This window comes from Physeter macrocephalus, chromosome 11 (genome assembly GCF_002837175.3).
Source record: "Physeter macrocephalus isolate SW-GA chromosome 11, ASM283717v5, whole genome shotgun sequence".
In the NCBI taxonomy this organism is placed as follows: Eukaryota; Metazoa; Chordata; class Mammalia; order Artiodactyla; family Physeteridae; genus Physeter; species Physeter macrocephalus.
In genome coordinates this window covers 132,325,377-132,338,544 of record NC_041224.1, presented here as the reverse complement: position 1 = coordinate 132,338,544, position 13,168 = coordinate 132,325,377, and the positions used below count along the sequence as shown (strand labels likewise).

The following is a 13,168-nucleotide window of genomic DNA, read 5'->3' as shown; positions in this document are numbered from 1 at the left end:
GCATAGCACAGGGAGATCAGCTCGGTGCTTTGTGACCACCTAGAGGGGTGGGATAGGGAGGGTGGGAGGGAGACGCAAGAGGGAGGAGATATGGGGATATATGTATACGTATAGCTGATTCACTTTGTTATACAGCAGAAACTAACACGTCATTGTAAAGCAATTATACTCCAGTAAAGATGTTTAAAAAAAAGAAAAAAAAAAAAAAGCCTGGAGGAATTCTACGGCTTTATTTTTCTTACCAGTGTCTCTGGAGCACAGTTGTAACTTGCCACATAGCCTTGAAAAATGTGACCGTTATTCTTCAGCAAAAAGAATGGCATTGTTTGTGCTGTCCTGCCACCAGGACCCTAGCAAGGAGAGTGGGCTTCTATAAAGAGCCCAGGACTCTGGCCTGCTGAGCCTCCCCCGGTAGGGATGGGGACAAAGTGGCTCCAGCTGGCAAATCTCCCCAGAAACACTTCTCTGAGCACAGGAGAGTTCCCACGACTCTCTGGACTCAGCTGTGAGTTCCCAGGGCGTTTTGCTAACCACCTTTCCAAACAATCAATGCCAAGTATTGACTGTGGTGGCCTAGTATTAGGACAGTGGCCACGCAGACCCCCTCAGGTCACCCTGTCCCTCTCCTGATTAAAGATGTGCCTCGGCACTGTTTGGTGGAGATGTCCTGGGCTCAATAGAAGTGTGAGGGTGAAGGCTGAACTCCTACCTCTGCTGTTGCCTAGCTGTGAGTCCTCGGGCAGGTCCCTGGGTCTGAGTTTGTTTCTTCATCTGTCAGATGGGGATGGTGATGGTGGTGGTGACATTTGTTTTGCCTACTCACAGAGTCCTTAGGATGCTCAAACAGGAAAATGGATGTGAGAGCCCAGTGTTGACCTGAAAGCTGGATGGAGATACGAGTTACTGTGTTTGGTGCTTACGTCTGACAAAAGGCTTGAGCTTGATCCGTTTTCCCCCTTCTCAGCCAAGTGTGTGCCATTCTAAAATAAACAGAGGGGATCTACTTCATCTCTAATGAGCAGGGGTCTTAGCCAAAGGTCCACAGAAGGGAGGGGAGACAGACTGTGGATCAATTCCCCTTGGTCTCTCAGTCTTTCTTTTCACACCCTAGTTGATCTTGGGCCAGATCTTATCAATTGTCCCCCTCACTTTCTCATCACAGCAGACATACAGAGACAAAGGCACCATCTCTCCTCATTTGTGTTCAATGGGCCAGGCTTGTGGTAGGTGCTGGGGACACCCGTGGGTTGTGAGTTGCTTGCTGTCATGGAAAGGAGGAGGTTCCTAAAAGGAGCGAGTACTCTAGGACGGGGCCCAGAGCGTGCCGAGCATTTTACAAATACTTCTTGTTGTTATTGTTACTCTCACTATGGGAGCATAGGTGATTGGCCTGGTTTTGCAAATGTGTTTCCCACGACTCCTCCAGCCTATCAAATGGAAGGACTCCTCAACTCAACACTGCCTTATTTCATTGTTCTTGAAAGAATCTAGGGTAGCAGGTCTGCCCAGGCAGGCTGTAGACACTGCTTGGCTTGTGGGGCTCTGGGGCCTGATTTAAAGCTGCCCAGCCTTGGGAAGCCTGCCATTTGGGTCCTCAGAGCCCCGAAGCCTGATGCTGGCCTATGCCTGCATCCCATGCATTCTCTACTGCCTTCCTCCCGCCAGGGACACTGTCCTTCTCCACAAGAGTGTCCCCAGTCCTTACAATGTGCCTTCATTCTCTGTGACCCCCAGCTGTGGCAGTGTGGTTGGGGGTCCCTTTGATCCTTGCTGCTCACTGTGACTTCATTGATTCGCACTCACGGAAGCCCTCAGTGAACACACAGGGCGCTCTTCTCCCAATGCCTCCATCTTAAGGATTCTCTTCTGTTTGTTTCCAGTGTGGCTCTGGTGACATTTTTTTCATGTTTCTACTTGTCTCACTAACTCCTTGGCCCCCTCCTTGAAGAGAAGAACAGAGTCTTCTTTACACCCTTCATGGTCCTTGCACATTTCACTCGAAGAATATTCCATTAACCCAACTATCTTTTCTTGAGCGCCTATGATGCTTGTGGTAGGTCCTGGAGGGAATACAAAAATGAGATATGAATAAGAGTGACAGAGTGGAGAACGTGAAAGCAGTAGCTTGCAGTAGCTTACTTCATGGAGTTTGGTGGGAATGCGGGGAGAGTCAGGGTTGAAGGAAGCCTTGTACAAATGGATGAGAGAGGAGAGATTGTGGCTGAAGATAAAGGGGGGCTTGAGGGTGTGGAGGGCAAGTGGAGGAGCCCACAGGGGAGGAGTGAGATGCAGAGCACAGACAGGTTAAACTGATTCTGGAAAGAAGAGGGTCAACTCTTCAAAAAGACTAATGGAAGGAAGGAGGGAAGATGTAGCTAAATTTGGACATGGATGTGGGGGGAAAGAGGTTCACCACTAATGTCCTGGGTTTTTACGTTAACTGAATGAAAGAGGGGACTTGGGCCTCCCCATTAAGGAGCTTAAACTGCTAAAGGATCCATTACTGGGGTGACTTGGAAGTGGCATCTGTGACACAGAACTGCCCTTGTGGCCTGATTGGGGGAGATCTGGGGAAAGGGGAGAAAGAAACACAAAGTTGAGAAACAGGAGTTAACTCTAGGGTCACCCTTCTCTCGTTCCCCCAGCCCATCCCATGTACTGGGATCTGGAGGCTCCCAGGGGAGCAGTCTGCTGAACCGACCTTCCCTCGGTTTGGAGGTCCCCCCACTCCTTCCTCCCGCAGAACACCCCTTCCTGGCCTCCTGTCAACCACCTGCTGCCCTTGTTTCAGGAGGTGATCATGGCTTTGGGTGCTCTTCTCTTTCAGGTAACAGTGTGATACTCTCGGGGGTAGGGAAGTCCCAGTAGATTGTGGTTCATACAGGCTTTATATCAGCTCTGGATCAATATGCCCAATTGTTAATTCTCAGAGAGACTACTGAATAAAATATCATTTCACCATATGGCCAACTTGTCAAATGTACCAAAATAAACCAGTGTACTGAAAGCTTGTTTCAAAGAGTCTCTCTGTATGAATATATTCATGCATATATTTTTCTCAAATATAGTCAGTGAATATAAATATATTCTTTATGCATAGTCATTGATTCTGAAGATGTCCAATAAATAGGAATTTGTTTTTAATGTGAATATAGTTAATAAATATATATTTGTTTGGGGCTGAATTGTGTACCTCCAAAATTCATATGTTGAGGTCCTAACACCTAGAACCTCAGAATGTGACTGTATTTGGAGATAGAGCCTTTAAAGAGGTAATTAAGTTGAAATGAGGCCATTAGGGTGGACCCTAGCCAAATATGACTGGTGTCCTTGTAAGAAGAGGAGATTAGGACACAGACAAATAAAGAGGGAAGATGATGTGAAGACACGGGGAGAAAGCGGCTGTCTGCAAGCCAAGGGGAGAGGCCTCAGAAGAAACCAACCCTGCTGGCACCTTGATCTTGGACTTCTAGCCTCCATTACTGTGAAAAAATAAATTTCTATCATTTTAGCCACCCCATCTCTGCTACTTTGTTATGGCAGCCCTAGCAAACTAACATAATAATCTTATATTTTAAAATATGAGATGTATTTCATTAGTATTTTAAGGAATGTTTGATTTGCCAAAAAGGTTTGAGTTATAGCGTGAATTAGATTTCTCATAGATATATTCAAGAAGAAGATATTCATGTAACATATTAAAAGTCTTAACATAAAAAGCAAAGAATTTGTTCAAATTCATTGACTCTTTTCAGGAAGAACATTTTTAAAACAAGATTTTGATAAATGTGGCAGATTGGTCATTGATTTCCAGCAAATCTGACTGCTTCCCTGCCTGTATGATCCAACTGTCCTCTGTGCACAGGGGTGGCAGTGCGGGACCTGGGGGTCTAGAGTGGAAATTCTTGTTGCACTGTGAGCTCACACCAGACACTGTGCTGGATGCCTCCCCAAATGTGATTCCCTGAATTCTCACACCAGGATGAGGAGATGGACAGGTATCCCATGGTACATACAAGAATGTCAGAACTTAAAGCAGTTAAATAACTCCCCCTGGTCACAGAGCTAATCATTAGGGAGAACATTCCCTAAATTCTGATAGATCTAGGTACAAGTCCCAGCTCTGCTGCCTCCCATCTGTGTGACCTAAGGCAAGTGGCTTAACTTCTCCATGCCTCAGTTTCTTCATTTGTAAAATGGGATCAATACTGCTATCCACCACATGGGTTGTTGGATGGAGTAAATGAAATAATATATGTGCTTGACACACAGGCTGGCACATATGATGTTCTCAATTGTTAGCTACTACTATGAGTTTAGGAAATATGATAAATATAACACCAGACATGATATAGTATTATATAGTTTACAAAGTGCTTTCAGTTTTTCAGATGAGGAAATCAAGGCTGAGAGAAGTTGAGGGACTCAGTTGGGAGCCCCCCCAAATCTTTTGTTCTCTTTAGGCCTTCAACTGATTGGTGAAGCCCACCCATTTTAGGGAGGGGAATCTTTTTTTCTGAAAGTCCACCAATTTAAATGTTAATCTCATCCAAAAACACCCTCAGAGAAACATCCAGAATAATGTTTGAACAAATATCTGGGTACCATGGCCTAGCCAAGTTGACACATAAAATTAACCTTCACAATGTCTTTGCCCAGAAAAAGCAAGGATTTTTCTGAGAGAGCTTATGCATGGCGCTTACCCTATGTAAGTACTCCCCAAATGCCCTGAATAAGGTTGAGTCTTTGAGCCTGACTCTCCCATCCTTTCTTCTTCAGAAGAAAAATGCTGTAGAGAAACAATTTACTTAGTTTCATTTTCAGACTATTCACTTGTTGTATCAGGCTATTAGGGTTGTAGGTGAACATTTTTTTTCTTTTGTCATTTCTTTTGATATGGCTGTAAATGTGTTAATTATATATTAACTATAAGCTTGCATTGCAACTTAATGAACCAGGGGGAAAAAGTGTTTATAATCCCTTATTTAATTATGGTACTTGATTAAGATTTGCTTAAGCATTGCTCATTAAAAAAAAAATTTATCGCAGTAGAACTCATGACTTCAAAAATAGATTTTTAAAATAGTCTATATGTAGAGATGGTATAAAATGAAAAGCTAAATACTTCATAAACTGAAGTATCACCATCTTGAATATCAAGGTAAGGACACACCTTGGAGACTGGTCTGAAGTGCAGGGCAAAAATCAGGCTCTTGGGACTTCCCTGGTTGTGCAGTAGTTAAGAATCCACCTGCCATTGCAGGGGCACAGGTTCGATCCCACATGCCATGGAGCAGCTAAGCCCATATGCCACAACTACTGAGCCTGCGCTCTACAACTTCTTAAGCCCGCACACCGTAGAGCCCATGCATCACAACTACTGAGCCCACACACTGCAACTACCGAAGCCCACGCACCTGGAGTCCATGCTCCGCAGCAAGAGAAGCCACCGCAATGAGAAGCCCGCACGCCGTAACAAAGAGTAGCCCCAGCTCACCTCAACTAGAGAAAGCCCGCGCGCAGCAATGAAGACCCAACGTGGCCAAAAAAAAAAAAAAATCAGCCTCTTAAGCATTAAATCTATAAAACAGAAACCGTAAGGCAACAGCTTTGTGGCAGTGTTAAAATTATTATAATTATTAGGTTAGCTTGCTAAGGTCAGTAAGTAGAAATTCTCATCTATTAATGCAAATTATAATACTGTAGGAATAATCAGCTGGCCAGATACCTGAAGCATGTCGAAGGAAGAACTCTAATAAAAACTAAACACCTTATGTTTATATGGCACTCTTAAGATTTTCAAACATCTTTCATTTACATTAATCTGATTTGATCCTTGCAAACTACCCCATGCTGCAGGAAGGCCAGATATCATTCTTCCCCTTGAGACTCAACAGAGGTTCTAGGTTATATGGCTGCAAAGTGGCAGGAAAGAGACCAGACCAGATGGGCTTTCTTCTGCATCATAATCAATCCAGCTTCTTTGTTGGGTGCCTGGGACGCACAGCCAGGGTACATGGGTGGGTGGAGGAGAACAGTGGACAGAACACAAATCATGGCCGTTCTTTCTAACTGGCCCACCTCAAAGAAAACTAGAGTCAGTTCAAAATGGCATTGCCTATTTTGATTTTGAGACTTGGCATCATATAAATGTGCAGGCCTGCCCAGAACTGGTAAAGGCAGAAGAAAAAAAGAGAAGGAATGAACACTTCAACACAATTTACAGGCTACTGCCTTTCTCACCAGCAAAAAAAAGTCTCCCAAGTCTGGAGGAATGGAAGTGGAGGAGGAGGGTGAGGGAAGGAGCGCCACTGGTGACAGGTTTTCTCCCAAGAGAAGGGAATCACACCCTTGGAGCTGTGAAAAATGAATCATGTCTTTTCTATCAAGACTTCACACAGATTTTCTGGGAAACCTGTCATTGAGGATACAATAGAGACAACTGTCCTTTTTGGTAGCATAGCATTTTCTGGAGGGAACTGTGTAAATCATTTTGGGGATTTAACAGCAAATTAAAGTGAAGATTAAAGGTGTGTCCTGTGGCTTTTGTGGGCTATGTTCACCTTTTCTGGAAGTCAGTATATCCACCTAATTGAAAGAGAAAATGTCACATGTAGTTGCAAGAGTGTAAAGGGGTGATGTTTTTCGTCCCACCTTTCATGCTAGGATCAAGGTCTTCAAAAGAGCAGTAAAGAGCATCTATGCAGCACCTTTCAGTTTACAGGGCACTTCCATGGGCATCGTTACACTTTAAGCTTCACTAAAGCAGATTTATGGGGCCTGTCTTCTAGGTGAGATAGCTTAAAGTCACAGCTGAGGGCACACATTAGTGGGCTTCTAGCTCAGAGCCTACACTCTCCACTTCATCACAAGGTGGATCCACTCAGTCTGTAGACGGGCAGAGTGATTGATGTGCTTTCTTGTTGGCACCACGTTAAGAAGAAGAACGACCATCTCAATTTGCCTGAGACTGAAGCGTTTTCCAGGACATGGGACAGTCCTGGGCAAATTGGGACAACTGGTCACCTTACGTATTATGTCTCCAGAAGTCCTCATAGGAGATTCTTCAAGAGTCACATTGAGTGCTAAGATGTTTTAGGAGGACAGCTATATATGCATGGGATTGGTATATAATTTCCTCCTACTCAATAGAATTTGCAAGCATTTTTAAATTTAACATTTTGCTGTTCTCCTAAGATCGTCATTTTGACCACTTCTTCTTCCTCATTTTTTCTTACTTTCTCGTCTCAGATCCCAAGGGGTGTATGGGGAGGAGGGATGGAAACAGGAAAAAAGTAAGTAAAGAAAGTCATTGGCTCCCATTTTTTAAATGTGGTTTTGGTTACAGTTTGTTGAGGACTAATTTGTAATAGTAATTCTCAAACTTGCATATGTTGGTAGACAGCCTCTAAGACGGTCCCCAGTGATTCCTGCCTCTTGGTGTGGATGATCTTGTGTAATTCTCTTCCCTTGAGTTTACTCTGGATTTGGATTTGTCTTGAGGAGTCTCTGTGTGTGTGTGTGTGTGTCTCTCTCTCACCCCTAGCTCTGGGAAAAGCCAGCAGCCCATGTGGTGAAGAACTGATGTTTCCAGCTAATAGCCAGAAAGGACCTGAGCTTGGCAGCAGATTCTCCAGCACCAGTGCAGTCTAGAGATGTTTGCAGCCTGAACCAACACCTTGATTTCAGCATCATGAGAGATGCTTAGCCAGAATCACAAAGCTAAATCAGTCCCAAATTCCTGACCCATATGAACTGTGAGATAATCAATGTTGGTTGTTTTCAGCCTCTATGTTTTAGGGAGATTTGTATGGAAGCAATAAACAACTAGTACAAATGTGCGTCAGAATCACCTAGATAACAACTTGATAAAATGTATATTTCTGGGTCTTACCCCTGGAAATTTTATTCAGTAGATGTGGCCTGAAGTTTCTGCTTTTTCATCAGGAATCTCAGGAGAATCAGAACTGAACAAATATCTGCTTGAGAGCACATAGCAAGAAAAAAGACTCCCTGTGAAGACTGTAAAGGGGTATGGTTGCCAGATAAAATACAGGGCACCCAGTTCTATTTGAATTTCAGATAAATAACAAAAAAATGTTTTAGTATAAGCATGCCCCTTGCAGTACTGGGGACATATTTATGCAAAAACATATTTGTTATCTGAAATTCAAATTTAGCTGGGTGTTCTGTATTTCTCTTTGCTAAAAACCCATCCAAAAGGAAAGCCCCACCCAAGGAATGGCCCAACTGGAAATAAAGTAGTACCTTCCTTTAGCAGATGGCAGGATGTTAGTCCCTGAGGGGCTGGCGAGGGGACTGCAGGTGCCTGGCTGGGCCCTGCCCCTCTCCAACCCCCAGGGCAGGCCACGGACTTCGGGCCCTTAACTCTTTTCTTTGGAGGATTTGGCGGGGGTGGGGGTGGGGGAACAGGGGCAGGGTGGGGAGCTGCTCAGGAAATCCTCCCACGTGGCCCCGCCCACCTCTGACAGGTTGTGTCCGGCCCCTTGCTGCCCCAGCTGTGGGGTAAGGAGGCCCAGTGCCCCCAGCTCCCTGGAGAGGCTGGACCCGCTGTTGTGGATGCTCCTGTCCGGTGGGTACCACACTCGGTGCTGGGAACTTGCTCCTTTGGGTGCTGATGGCATCAAGCTTTTCCAGAGCTTCCAGTGAATGAATGCAGTCTCCCCCCACACCCCTCCAAGAACTCAGATGAATGCAGCTGCTCGTAATAATATGTGCGTTTCTCATTCTGAGTATGTCTGAGTCTCTGATGAGTTCTATTTATTGTAGCTCTCAGCCCTGTAAAGAGGAGGATGGTTCCAAAGACATTTCTTAACGATTGAGGTTTTAAGAACTCTGGTTTCACTTCTGTGTATGCTTTCTTGTCACAGGGAACCATCTTAATTTTAACCATCTTAAATAAATAGTGTTTATTTTCCACTATGAAATATTTTCAAAGAGATCAAGAATGAATGAGAATATGTGTGTGAGGGAGAGAGAGGGAGCTTGGCTGGGTAGACCGAAATGCTTAAGGCGGGGATGGAAGATAAAGACTCAGAAAATGTACAGCTGCAGTAGAATCAGAGACTTAAATATGTGCTTTGAAACCAGACACCGAAAGTGAGGTCACATCACTCTGAGCTCTGGTTCAGCCTTGCCCAGCGGCCTGACACAAGCTGAAAACCCACAGGAGGGGAACTCAGCAGAATCTCTCTCCTGAGTGAAACTGGAGGGGGCTGAGTTTTTGAGAGGAAGGGAGGCGGTTTGGAATCAAATGTACAGCATCTCTGTCTGCCGTAGAGGCTCTCAAGGGCCCTAAGAGAACTCCTTTTGTGCTGCTTCGTAAAACCAGCACGGCCAACACAAAACAGATTCGAAAAGTAGAAATCCAAGGATGATGCTGCTGTTTCACACTTTGTACCTCAGGAAGAGCCCCACAGGAATTGCCCAGTCCTAGGACTACCACCTCAAGTGTGGCTGACTTGGAAGGCTTGAGAATGCAATGAATCTAGACATATAGAATGGTCTAGAGCTGGAAAGGGCCTCAGTCATCCAGCTCAGGTTCCTCTTTTACAGAGAAGAATCTAGGCTCCCACTTTGGCCTTCACCATGGCCTCTCTGGGTTTCTGAAAAATTAATAGCTACCTCAAAAGTTTATTGTGAGCTTTCGTGTAATGATGTATATAAAGCACTTGGCGCTTAGCACTCAATAAATGGGAGCTTTCATTATTATTTCACCGTGTCTGTGTATTTAGGTGTGTGGTGGCAATTTTGGGGTCAGAGGGGAGTATTTTAGTATAGTTTAAAAAAAAAGAGCCCAGATTCCTAAGAGTTCATATCTACGTAGGGTCTTTGGACCGGAAAGAACCACTACACCATTTAATTCAATCTCTTTGTTTTAGAGATGATGAAACTCGGGTCCAGACAGGTGAGGGCTTGCTCAGGATCCCACAGCAACCTCCTTTTCTGGACCCCCCAGTCCTGCCACCAAGGTAGGGAAACTTCCATACACTCAGCCTAGAAACTCCATTGAGATGGTATCTCTTTTCTGCAGCAGCAAATGGGAATTTCTAACACATCAACTCAAGTGCTCTGTTGGACTCTTTCAGACACCACCACTGCTATCACCACCACCACCAAAGCGGACACCTAAACTTTTTGTAAATGAATGAAAGTGCTACAGTCCCGACTCCTGAGAGAAGAACTAATAATTATGTACAAAGGCAAGTCTGGGTTTGAAATTAATGACTGTGGGATTCTTAAATGATTTTGAGATAAAGTGAATAGTTTACATTAATTTGCATTGCAGTAGACAACACTGCTTAGGAATAACTGCTCTGTTGAATTTAGGAGACAAAGATCAAGTCTGTTATTTTAGTTCATGGCCTCGGGGAGCTTGGATAGGGGACGGGGCAGTGAAGAGTTTGAAGGTTTTAATGCTTACTGTGCAGAAATATGATTTTTTTTTTCTGAAATAGATTAGCTTTTAAGGATGTAGTAACATTGGTTAAGTACTTGGTATGTATTTTGCCTGTGTTTACTTTTTTAATCATCATGAAAACCTTAGGCAATAGGTGCTAGAATTATGCCCATTTTATAGATTAGAAAACTAAGACCAGAGAGTAACTTATTCAAGGTCAAATAGCTAATAAATGGCATCACCAGTTCCAAACCTTGGAATCTGGCTGCAGAGCCTTGCTCTTACCCACTATATTCTACTGCCTTGAGAGAGTTAAAGTACCAGACCCAAGACACCAGGAACTGTTTTGACATTCCTCATGAGCATATACTTTTCATCACATTACTATTCCAAGGTTAAATGTATGGAGCTGAATCCTGTGGTCCCTAATGCTCTAGTCCAGCTGCCTCCACCATACTGTTGGTCTGGAAATTCCCTGGAAACATAAGTGGGATTTTTTTTATATATAATCTCCAGTATTCACCCCTTACTTTACACTGCTGGATGAAAATCAGAACCCAGCTCTGCTTTTCATTTCCACAAATGGCTTAAGAGACCAGCACCAGGCTCAGTAGTATAGGTTTTTCAAAAGGACACTTACGTGAACCCACCCCCAAGAACCCACCAATACCAGCTTAAAAGGAACAGGATATTTCAGTAAGGAGGCTAATGAAGAGATGCGATGAGACCCAATCTATTCCATTTTTTCCCTGGGGATATAAGGAGGCACCTAGATCTTAATCTCCTTTCTCATCATTTTGATTCAGAGATGATGGCACCAGAGCTTCTTCGAACAAGGTAAGTTACATGATAAGTCTTCAAAAATCTATAATAAACTCAATAGAAGTAAATACATGGAGAAAGAGGCACTTACCAGTAATTTAATTTGAATAAGTAAGTGAATGCTTTGATATCCTTTTTACGTACAAGGAGGCATACTACATACTACACCTGCTATACACGCTATACCCACTCCTCTGCACCTTTTACACTTAACGTGTCTTGTAGCACATTCCTTATTCAATATTATCACGTAAAAATTTACCTCATTCTTTCTCATGACTTCATAAAATTTCATTTTTGAATGTATCAGAATTTGTTTAACCATCATCTATTAAAGAACATTTTAATTGTGTCTAATCCTATGCTCTTACAAATAATGCTGAAAGAAATGTTTATACACACGGGTGTATTTTTGTTTTGGCTTGGTTTTGTTGTTGTTATGGTCATTATTATCCATGGGGCCGGGGTTGGGGGGAAATCCTAGGAGTGGAACTGTTAGGTCAAAGGATATTTGTATTTAAATTTTAATCACTATTTCCAAATTATCCTACAAAAAGTTTGTACCAACTTGCTCTCAGTGAGAAGGAATTTGAAAGGCTGGGTCTAGCACCCTTGTTATTTGACGAGATTTTCATATAAAATACAGCTTTGCTGTGTGAGTCAGATGACGGTGAATAGTAATAGGAAATGGAATGGGCTCATTTATCAAAATATTTTTAATTGCTTAGTGGTCGGCAGGGTGGACCCTGGCAGTGACACTCGCATGCAAAGAAGAAGGATCAGGTGTGGTTTTCGTGTCTGGTAACTGGCAAGTGGTCACTAGTGCAGGATATTTACCATATTTCACTGGGACCTCCTAACACCTTACTCTTCTGTCTACACCCAGGTTGGTAAAGGGAATATATATGATGCAAGCTTGTACACGTTCCTGATTACATCAGATAAGCACATAGAACTCATCTCTATAAAATCCATTCCCCTCTGAAATGTACATCTTTTTTTTAACCATTTTTTAAATTGAAGTATAGTTAATTTACAATGTTGTGTTAGTTTCAGGTGTACAGCAAAGTGATTCAGTATATATATATATATACACACACACACACACACATATACACACACATATATATTCTTTTCCAGATCCTTTTCCATTATAGGTTATTACAAGATGTTGAATACAGTTTCCTGTGCTATAGTGTAGATCCTTATTGTTTATCTATTTTATATATAGTATTGTTTATATGTTAATCAAAAACTTCTAATTTATCTCCCCCCTTCCCCTTTGATAACCATGTTTGTGTTCTGTCTGTGAGTCTATTTCTATTTCATAAATAAGTTCATTTGTATCATTTTTTTTAGATTCCACATATAAGTGATATCATATGATGTTTGTCTTTCTCTATCTGACTTCACTTAGTATGATAATCTCTAGGTCCATCCATGTTGCTGCAAATGGCATTATTTCATTACTTTTTACGGCTGAGTAATATTCCATTGTATATTTATATATCACATCTTCTTTATCCATTCATCTGTTGATGGACATTTAGGTTGCTTCCATGTCTTGGCTAGTGTAAATAGTGCTGCTGTGAACATTGGGGTACATGTATCTTTTCAAATTAGAGTTTTTCTCTGGATATATGCCCAGGAGTGGGATCGCTGGATCATACGGCAACTCTATTTTTAGTTTTTTAAGGAATCTCCATATTGTTCCGTGTAAGTTCCATCCTCATCCTTCATTACTAAGAATGGTAACAAGTCAACTGCATTACTAACCTAGTCTGCACCTCTCAAGGTACCAGCAGGTGGTGCCTAGCCTAATCAAAACTCATATTTAGATGCTAGAAAATAAGTTTCCTGTTGCACCAGGCCCAGAGCATTCTATTACAAGATATGCTGAGTGTCTACCCCACAAGATATGCTGAG

General features: G+C 42.8%; 1 protein-coding gene across 12 annotated transcripts in view; it reads left to right on the top strand.

Annotated features, from left to right (window-relative positions):
* VCPKMT (valosin containing protein lysine methyltransferase) overlaps window positions 1-10,217 on the top strand; it is a 27,490-nt gene extending 17,273 nt beyond the window's left edge. For 2 of the 12 annotated variants that reach the window (XR_003681938.2, XR_003681935.2), the window contains 4 exons: window positions 7,547-7,757; window positions 7,948-8,032; window positions 9,903-9,992; window positions 10,110-10,217. Coding sequence is in view for 1 of the 12 variants with exons in the window: in XM_028495834.2 (XP_028351635.1) it covers window positions 2,646-2,798 (153 nt within the window). In the remaining 11 variants the exon portion in view is untranslated. Of the gene's footprint in view, window positions 1-1,880; window positions 2,054-2,645; window positions 3,545-7,251; window positions 7,296-7,546; window positions 7,758-7,947; window positions 8,033-9,902; window positions 9,993-10,109 lie in introns of those variants that run through there. The other 10 variants (XR_003681939.2, XR_003681936.2, XM_028495838.2 and 7 more) reach the window with 7 other exon arrangements.
* Window positions 10,218-13,168: the final 2,951 nt, after the last annotated feature.